At 54.9% G+C, this 9,792-nt stretch overlaps 2 protein-coding genes across 2 annotated transcripts; both read left to right on the forward strand.

Annotated features, from left to right (window-relative positions):
- The first annotated feature begins 626 nt into the window (after positions 1-626).
- LOC138846094 (lysine-specific demethylase 4D-like) lies at positions 627-2,537 on the forward strand. The gene has a single exon (XM_070060751.1). It carries the CDS (start codon positions 642-644, stop codon positions 2,535-2,537), a length of 1,896 nt encoding a protein of 631 aa, XP_069916852.1. The 5' UTR covers positions 627-641.
- A 4,729-nt stretch (positions 2,538-7,266) lies between these two features.
- Positions 7,267-9,012, forward strand: LOC138846096 (lysine-specific demethylase 4D-like). The gene has a single exon (XM_070060756.1). The coding sequence runs from the start codon at positions 7,282-7,284 to the stop codon at positions 9,010-9,012; it is 1,731 nt and encodes a 576-aa protein (XP_069916857.1). The 5' UTR covers positions 7,267-7,281.
- Positions 9,013-9,792: the final 780 nt, after the last annotated feature.

The raw sequence follows: 9,792 nt of genomic DNA on the forward strand, positions 1-9,792 counted from the left end.
ACGGATGTTTTCAAACATGTATTTATTTTTTGAGTGGCAGGGTTAAGACAGAGAGATGGAGAGACGGGGAAAGAGGTCTTCCCTCCTTGGGTTCTGCTATGACATTGACAAGCCTGGAAAAGAGACCTTCTCATTTCTCCACATTTCGATCTCTGTTAGGGCTTCACCTAGAAAGGAAACCACGTAGCAAATCAGCAGAGAGGGGCAGGCCGCTCTAGCTTAGGTGGTTAATCCTCCGCCTAGGGGCCAGCATCCCCAATGGGCTCTGATTGGAGTTCCAACGGCTCTGCTCTCAACCCTGCTCCCTGAGATGGCCTGGGAAAGCAGTGGAAGGAGATCCAAGTGCTCTGACCCACTGTACCCACGGGGGATGCAGAAGCAGCTCCAGGTTTGGATGGGCCCAGCTCTGGCTGTTGAGGCCATTTGGGGAGTGAACAGGCAGATGGAAGACCTCCCTCTCTCTCTCTCTCTCTGTGTGTGTGTGTGTGTGTGTGTGTGTGTGTGATTCTGCCTGTGAAATGAATGAATCCATCTTTACTAAAGAGAGACTACGTAGAGAAGACCCTCTGGGGGAAATTCTAGGGGGACGATCTAGAACACACCTGGGGACTCAGAGTCGCCCACTTTCCTGTCTTGCAGCCATGACGCCTGAGAGCTCCGGCCCCCAGAACCCCAGCTGCCACATCATGACATTCTACCCAACCATGGAGGAGTTTATGGACTTCAACCAATTTATCGCTCAGATGGAATCTCAGGGTGCACACCGAGGAGGCCTGGCCAAGGTCATCCCACCCAAGGAGTGGAGGGCCAGACAGAGCTACGACGACATGGATGACATCTTGATAGCCCGCCCCCTCCAGCAGAAGGCCTATGGCGGGGCAGGTGTCTTCACTCAGTTCCACAGAAAGAGGAGAGCCATGAGCCTGAGACAGTATCGCCAGCTGGCCACCAGCACAAAATACCAGACCCCAGCGCACCTGACTTTCGAAGAGTTGGAGCAAAAGTACTGGAAGACCCGTGTCTACGATGCCCCGATCTACGGCGCTGGCATCAGCGGCTCTCTGTTTGATGAAAACATGGCACACTGGAACCTCAGGCGCCTGGGCTCGCCTCTGGACCTGCTGGCGCAGGAGTGCGGCGTCGTCATCGAGGGCGTCAACACGCCCTACCTGTACTTTGGCATGTGGAAGACCACGTTCGCCTGGCACACGGAGGACATGGACCTGTACAGCATCAACTACCTGCACTTCGGGGAGCCCAAGACGTGGTACGCGGTGCCCCCGGAGCACGGGCGGCGCCTGGAGCGCCTGGCCGGGCAGCTGTTCCCGGGCAGTTCCCGCAGCTGCCAGGCCTTCCTGCGGCACAAGGTGGCCCTCATCTCGCCCAGCGTCCTGCGGCAGAACGGCATCCCCTTCCGCCGCGTCACTCAGCAGGCTGGCGAGTTCATGGTGACCTTTCCTTACGGCTACCACGCGGGCTTCAACCACGGCTTCAACTGCGCCGAAGCCATCAATTTCGCCACCCCGCGCTGGATCGACTATGGCAAAGTGGCCTCCCAGTGCAGCTGCGGGGAGGCCAGGGTCACCTTTGACATGGACCCCTTCGTTCGTATCCTGCAACCCGAGCGCTACGAGCTGTGGAAACGCGGGCAAGACCGTGGCGCTGTGGCCCTCCCGGAGCCCATGGGCCAAACAAGCCAGGATCCACACACTAGCCGGGAGCCAGGCACCAGCCAGCCGCTTCTCACCAGCCAGGGGCCAAGCCTCAGCCAGGAGCCACGCAGCAGTGAGGAACCTCACAGCAGCCAGGAGCTTCTCACCAGCCAGGGGCCAAGCCTCAGCCAGGAGCCAGGCACCAGTGAGGAGCCATGCAGCAGCCAGAAATCACGCCGCTGCCTGAAGCCGCGCCCCAGCCACGCGTTGTGCACCAGCCAGGAGCTGACGGCCTGTAGGCAGGATCGCGGGCTCTGGAGGGCTGCCCTGGGCCTCAGGCAGCTTTCCTCGCCCCAGGCTAGGTCCACTGGGCCTGTGCCGGCCTCTGGTAGCACCCGTCGAGCTGCTCCTGTGGGCCCCGGATCTCAGTTGGCTCTGGGCCGCAGCAGTGATGTCACACTGCACACTGACGTTCGCAGGTCCAGGCAGCCCAGCCTGGCCTGGTTACCGACTCCAGCTCTGTCTGCCGAGGCTGTGCGCCTGTCAGCTGCCAGACCTGGTCGTGGTCGTGGTCTTGGTCGTAGTCGTGGTCGTGGTCGGCGTCCTCGGCCACTGCAAGCTGAGGAGCCCAGCCTGGAGGTTCCACCCAAGAGGCGGCTGTTGTCCCCCTCTGCACACACCGATGCTGGCGCCGAGGCTCCGCCCCTGCCCAGTGATGGGGCTTCAGAGGTCAGTGCTACTCAGAGCCCTGAACGCCCGTTTCCTGCCAAGGCTTCGGGATGTTGCTGCGCCCCGGATCTTCAACCCTTGGGGCCCCCGCTGGATCCCGATGCACCCGGGCCCCTGCCTGCTCTCCTTGGACAGCATCACCGTGGGTCTCCCTGACGTGGTGCCGCTGACTCCTCCCAGCACCAGCGTGCAGCCATTCAGAAGCTTCTGCAGGGACACTGCTGGGGACTGGGCGTCTCCTGGGAATCAGGCAGAGGAGGGGGTGGTGCGCCGCACTTGCGCCTCCAGAACCTTGGCTGCGTCTGTGCTTGCCCCCGGCCCTGGTGTGCCTGATGCTAGTCCCCTCTGGCTCAAGCCACAGGGAGGCGCTTTCTGGTGGCATGAGCCAAGTTCAGCACCAGTGAACGCTCTTCAGCCCCTGAGCCCTTGACCATCTGCTCTGTGACTGTGCAGCGGCCCCTGACCCTCAGAACCTGTAAAGTTCCCAGCCACGGGAGCATTCGTCCTGGCCTGTCCCCACTGGAGACCTAGTACCTGACTGGCATTTCTGATTTCTGCCTGTTATGCATTCCTCGTGCAAAGAGAAACGAGAACTCCTTGGCGTGTTTTTCAACTTAAATTGTATATGAAGCAGAGTAGATGAAAGGTAGTCAATGATTGTATTTTTGTATTCTTGTTGCTGAAGTTGTTTTAATTGCTCAAATAAACTTCACTGAATGAATTTAGTCTAAGTTTTTTCTCTAAGCTGGTTTAAAAAAGAAAATGTAGGAATAAGCTTATCTTAGCAATGCAGTCAGAACAAAAGGGATAGGATCAAGTACTCATGAATGCCAATGGCAGCTGACAAAATTCAAGCCTAGGTAGGCCTTGTTTCAAAACATACCACCACGAGGAAGCTGCATACCCTCTGAAGATGCAGACTTTTTATTTAGTTACTATTTAGTACCAAAGTCAGCATTTTACTGAAGAAGAAATACTTGATACATGTCTAGCAAAATATATAGAATTTAGAGGCATCCCTAATACAAAATGAAGGTTATATGTGCAGGAAGGCAGGTGGCAAAATGTATTTTATTGTTGCAGTTGGTAGAAACGGAATAGCAGGACAACCCGGGGTGGGGAGAGTCTCGTCTTCCTTTTCTCCCCTGATCTTCACCCTAAGAGGGATTCTTGGCTGCCCAGAATTACAGCCCCAGACTCTTTAGTAAAATGTTCACGGGCATGTCGGCCACGAGGAAGCAGATGATAAGTTTATTTTTTTTAAAGATTTAGTTATTTGCTTGAAAGTCAGTGTTAAACAGAGAGAGAAGGAGAGGCAGACAGAGAGACAGAGAGAGAGAGAGAGAGAGGTCTTCCATCTGCTGGTTTACTCCCCAATTGGCCACAAGGGCCAGAGCTGCGCCGCTCCAAAGCCAGGAGCCAGGAGACTCTTCCAGGTCTCCCACGGCTCCACGGCTACGCAGGGGCCCAAGCACTTGGGCCATCTTCACTGCTTTCCCAGGCCACAGCAGAGTGCAGGATTGGAAGTTTAGCACCCTGGACTCAATTGGCGCCCATATGGGATGCTTGCAGGACTGGCAGTGGCTTTCACCGGCTATGCCACAGCAGTGTCCCTGCATATGCAAATCGGAATGACATACCACTACACTCTCACTCGATTGGACAACACTCCAAAGTTGATACTCATCCAGAGCTTGACAAAGTGAAAAGTGTAAATTGTCCTCCTAGGCAGAGAGTGTTTCAACTGATACAAACTTGGGCAGAACAGTTTGAATGGTCAAGTGTGCATTCACATACACGTTTTCCAAGATGTGTCCTTCTCTTTTTGAAAGATGTATTCATGCATTCGAAAGGCAGAGTTAGAGAGAGGCAGTGATCCTCTGGTTCACTCCCTAATGGCCTCAACCTCCAGAGCTGAGACGATCCTAAGCCAGGAGCCAGGAGCCAGGAGCCAGGAGCTGCTTCTGCGTCTCCCATGTGGGTGCAGTCCTGGGGCCATCCTCTGTGGCATACCCAGGTACAATAACAGGGAGCTGGACCTGATGAGGAGTAGCCCGGACTGGAACCAGCACCCATGTGGGATGCTGGCCCCATAGGTCCTAGACATCGGCTTTACCCGCTGTGCCACAGCGCCGGCCCCTTCCACAGAGCTTTGAAGTACACTTGAATGAGGCTGCTGCCAGCACATGACATGCTGGTTGACAATACACATTTTTATGAATAGAATGAGCACACTGAAATTAGAATGAAAAATGAATACATACATTAGAAATAGTTGTTTATCGTCAAGTACTGCGTGCATAAGACACTATTTCAATGCGTTTTCATTAATTTAATAAGAATGTAGCGGATGTATCAAATTGCACATATTAATGTGATTCTGTGTGATGTCTTGATGCATGTGTACATTGTGTAATAGCTATTCATGGGACTGGTGCTATGGCCTAGCGGGCAACACCACCACCTGCAATGGCAGCATCCCATATGGGTGCCAGTTAGAGTCTCAGTGCTGGGTAGTTAGCCGCATACCATAATCACTTTTTGTCTTTTTTTTTTTTAAAAAAAAAAAAAACAGGTTTTTGGTATGTAGTCACATATACAACTTCTGTTTATTAAGTGGTGTTCTTTTAATTTATTTGAAAGGCAGAGTGACCGAGAGAGGGGAAGAAACAGAGCAAAGAGGAGATCTTCCAGGGAGGCTAGCAGGGAGCTGCACTGGAAACAGAGCAGCCAGGAGTCCCGCACAGCTGTGGGCTGCTGGAGCCCTAAGTGGAGGCAACACAGCCTCGGCTCCACCTTCTTCACTTTAGTCCTTTCCTACTGAACTCACTTGAATCCTTTCTACCGAATGCGTCTTTTTCTTAACTATGAAGGATCTTCTAAAAGTTGCTAGAAATGTATTAAGAGGCTGGCGCCGAGGCTCACTTGGCTAATCCTCTGCCTGTGGTGCTGGCAGCCCCGGTTCTAGTCCCAATTGGGGCGCCGGATTCTGTCCCAGTTGCTCATCTTCCAGTCCAGCTCTCTGCTGTGGCCCAGGAAGGCAATGGAGGATGGCCCAGGTCCTTGGGCCCTGCACCCACATGGGAGACCAGGAGGAGGCACCTGGCTCCTGGCTTGGGATCGGCACAATGTGCCAGCCGCAGCGGGATGGCCATGGCAGCCATTTGAGAGGTGAAACAACAGAAGGAAGACCTTTCTCTCTCTCTCTGTCTCTCTCTCTCTCTCTGTCTAACTGTGCCTGCCTTCCTATAAATAAATGAATAAAGAAAGAAAGAAAAAGAAAAAAAGGAAATGTATTAAGAAAATCCATGTTTCTATATCAATTTTAACACTAAAATAATTGTATTTTTAAAAGGAATTTTGCAAATCTTTGAAAAGGACTTTTGTGTAAAATGTCCCCTTAGGGGCCTGTAGGGTGAGAGAAAGGATTAGTTCACACCCTACAGGGCTGACCTCCCATAGTGCATGTTCTGGCCACTCCCCTTCCACTCCAGCTTTCTGCCACTGCACCTGGGAAAGCTGTGGGAATGGCCCAAGTACTCCAGCCCCTGCCCCTCTTGGGGGAGACCAGGATGGAATTCCTGGCTCCTGGGCTCAGCCTGGCCCAGCCCTGCCTGTGGCTCCCAGCTGGGGAGGGAGCCAGCAGATGCAAGACAGGTTGTTGTCACTCTTCCTTCCCAATGAAGCTTTTCACAAAGTACCCGCTCCATTCGTTTGATATTCGTGTTGCTCCCTGGGATTTCTTTGGTTGTATCTGTCAAGGTTGCCTGTCCCCAACACTTGATTTTCCACTCTGATGTTCCTTTGAGTTTGGCTACAAATGTCAACGCAAAGGGTGGGGCAAAATGAAGCTGGCCTGTCAGACAGAAACCCAGCTCTGGGATTTCCTGAGCTGAGGGCTGATTGGATTCGAACCTGGCCCAGGTATAAAGCCGGAAGGAAGCGCGGAGAGATGGAGCCTCCTTGCGACTGCAGCGGCCACGGGAAACCACCTCTCTCTGAGTCCTAGAGTGTGTTCACCTGGATCAGGATTTCGTCCACGGCAGGTAGCTCAATTTCTTATTCTGTTAGGCCATATTTGGTGCCTGTGCTTTTGAGAAAGTCCTTATGCCAAAAGCGTTGAAGACTCCATTTCAACTTTAAAAACGTCTTTGGGAGACGTTTATTAATGCCACCTATGTTATCCTAATATGCTTTATGTGCGTTGTCTCTCTGTTCTCTTCATGGTTCTCCATGTACTCTTCTGTAGGAGAATTCACAGATTTTTTCAAACATGTATTTATTTTTTGAGTGGCAGGGTTAAGACAGAGAGATGGAGAGACGGGGAAAGAGGTCTTCCCTCCTTGGGTTCTGCTATGACATTGACAAGCCTGGAAAAGAGACCTTCTCATTTCTCCACATTTCGATCTCTGTTAGGGCTTCCCATAGAAAGGAAACCACGTAGCAAATCAGCAGAGAGGGGCAGGCCGCTCTAGCTTAGGTGGTTAATCCTCCGCCTAGGGGCCAGCATCCCCAATGGGCTCTGATTGGAGTTCCAACGGCTCTGCTCTCAACCCTGCTCGCTGAGATGGCCTGGGAAAGCAGTGGAAGGAGATCCAAGTGCTCTGACCCACTGTACCCACGGGGGATGCAGAAGCAGCTCCAGGTTTGGATGGGCCCAGCTCTGGCTGTTGAGGCCATTTGGGGAGTGAACAGGCAGATGGAAGACCTCCCTCTCTCACTCTCTCTCTCTCTGTGTGTGTGTGTGTGTGTGTGTGTGTGTGATTCTGCCTGTGAAATGAATGAATCCATCTTTACTAAAGAGAGACTACGTAGAGAAGACCCTCTGGGGGAAATTCTAGGGGGACGATCTAGAACACACCTGGGGACTCAGAGTCGCCCACTTTCCTGTCTTGCAGCCATGACGCCTGAGAGCTCCGGCCCCCAGAACCCCAGCTGCCACATCATGACATTCTACCCAACCATGGAGGAGTTTATGGACTTCAACCAATTTATCGCTCAGATGGAATCTCAGGGTGCACACCGAGGAGGCCTGGCCAAGGTCATCCCACCCAAGGAGTGGAGGGCCAGACAGAGCTACGACGACATGGATGACATCTTGATAGCCCGCCCCCTCCAGCAGAAGGCCTATGGTGGGGCAGGTGTCTTCACTCAGTTCCACAGAAAGAGGAGAGCCATGAGCCTGAGACAGTATCGCCAGCTGGCCACCAGCACAAAATACCAGACCCCAGCGCACCTGACTTTCGAAGAGTTGGAGCAAAAGTACTGGAAGACCCGTGTCTACGATGCCCCGATCTACGGCGCTGGCATCAGCGGCTCTCTGTTTGATGAAAACACGGCACACTGGAACCTCAGGCGCCTGGGCTCGCCTCTGGACCTGCTGGCGCAGGAGTGCGGCGTCGTCATCGAGGGCGTCAACACGCCCTACCTGTACTTTGGCATGTGGAAGACCACGTTCGCCTGGCACACGGAGGACATGGACCTGTACAGCATCAACTACCTGCACTTCGGGGAGCCCAAGACGTGGTACGCGGTGCCCCCGGAGCACGGGCGGCGCCTGGAGCGCCTGGCCGGGCAGCTGTTCCCGGGCAGTTCCCGCAGCTGCCAGGCCTTCCTGCGGCACAAGGTGGCCCTCATCTCGCCCAGCGTCCTGCGGCAGAACGGCATCCCCTTCCGCCGCGTCACTCAGCAGGCTGGCGAGTTCATGGTGACCTTTCCTTACGGCTACCACGCGGGCTTCAACCACGGCTTCAACTGCGCCGAAGCCATCAATTTCGCCACCCCGCGCTGGATCGACTATGGCAAAGTGGCCTCCCAGTGCAGCTGCGGGGAGGCCAGGGTCACCTTTGACATGGACCCCTTCGTTCGTATCCTGCAACCCGAGCGCTACGAGCTGTGGAAACGCGGGCAAGACCGTGGCGCTGTGGCCCTCCCGGAGCCCATGGGCCAAACAAGCCAGGATCCACACACTAGCCGGGAGCCAGGCACCAGCCAGACGCTTCTCACCAGCCAGGGGCCAAGCCTCAGCCAGGAGCCACGCAGCAGTGAGGAACCTCACAGCAGCCAGGAGCTTCTCACCAGCCAGGGGCCAAGCCTCAGCCAGGAGCCAGGCACCAGTGAGGAGCCATGCAGCAGCCAGAAATCACGCCGCTGCCTGAAGCCGCGCCCCAGCCACGCGTTGTGCACCAGCCAGGAGCTGACGGCCTGTAGGCAGGATCGCGGGCTCTGGAGGGCTGCCCTGGGCCTCAGGCAGCTTTCCTCGCCCCAGGCTAGGTCCACTGGGCCTGTGCCGGCCTCTGGTAGCACCCGTCGAGCTGCTCCTGTGGGCCCCGGATCTCAGTTGGCTCTGGGCCGCAGCAGTGATGTCACACTGCACACTGACGTTCACAGGTCCAGGCAGCCCAGCCTGGCCTGGTTACCGACTCCAGCTCTGTCTGCCGAGGCTGTGCGCCTGTCAGCTGCCAGACCTAGTCGTGGTCGTGGTCGGCGTCCTCGGCCACTGGCAGCTGAGGAGCCCAGCCTGGAGGTTCCACCCAAGAGGCGGCTGTTGTCCCCCTCTGCACACACCGATGCTGGCGCCGAGGCTCCGCCCCTGCCCAATGATGGAGATTTGGAGGTCAACACTAAGTAGAGTCCTGAGTGCCCATTTCCTGCCAAGGCTTCGGGATGTTGCTGCGCCCCGGATCTTCAACCCTTGGGGCCCCCGCTGGATCCCCATGCCCCGATGCACCCGGGCCCCTGCCTGCTCTCCTTGGACAGCATCACCGTGGGTCTCCCTGACGTGGTGCCGCTGACTCCTCCCAGCACCAGCGTGCAGCCATTCAGAAGCTTCTGCAGGGACACTGCTGGGGACTGGGCGTCTCCTGGGAATCAGGCAGAGGAGGGGGTGGTGCGCCGCACTTGCGCCTCCAGAACCTTGGCTGCGTCTGTGCTTGCCCCCGGCCCTGGTGTTCCTGATGCTAGTCCCCTCTGGCTCAAGCCACAGGGAGGCGCTTTCTGGTGGCATGAGCCAAGTTCAGCACCAGTGAACGCTCTTCAGCCCCTGAGCCCTAGACCATCTGCTCTGTGACTGTGCAGCGGCCCCTGACCCTCAGAACCTGTAAAGTTCCCAGCCACGGGAGCATTCGTCCTGGCCTGTCCCCACTGGAGACCTAGTACCTGACTGGCATTTCTGATTTCTGCCTGTTATGCATTCCTCGTGCAAAGAGAAACGAGAACTCCTTGGCGTGTTTTTCAACTTAAATTGTATATGAAGCAGAGTAGATGAAAGGTAGTCAATGATTGTATTTTTGTATTCTTGTTGCTGAAGTTGTTTTAATTGCTCAAATAAACTTCACTGAATGAATTTAGTCTAAGTTTTTTCTCTAAGCTGGTTTAAAAAAGAAAATGTAGGAATAAGCTTATCTTAGCA

The sequence above is a fragment of the Oryctolagus cuniculus genome, chromosome 1, assembly GCF_964237555.1.
Source record: "Oryctolagus cuniculus chromosome 1, mOryCun1.1, whole genome shotgun sequence".
Lineage (NCBI taxonomy): Eukaryota > Metazoa > Chordata > Mammalia > Lagomorpha > Leporidae > Oryctolagus > Oryctolagus cuniculus.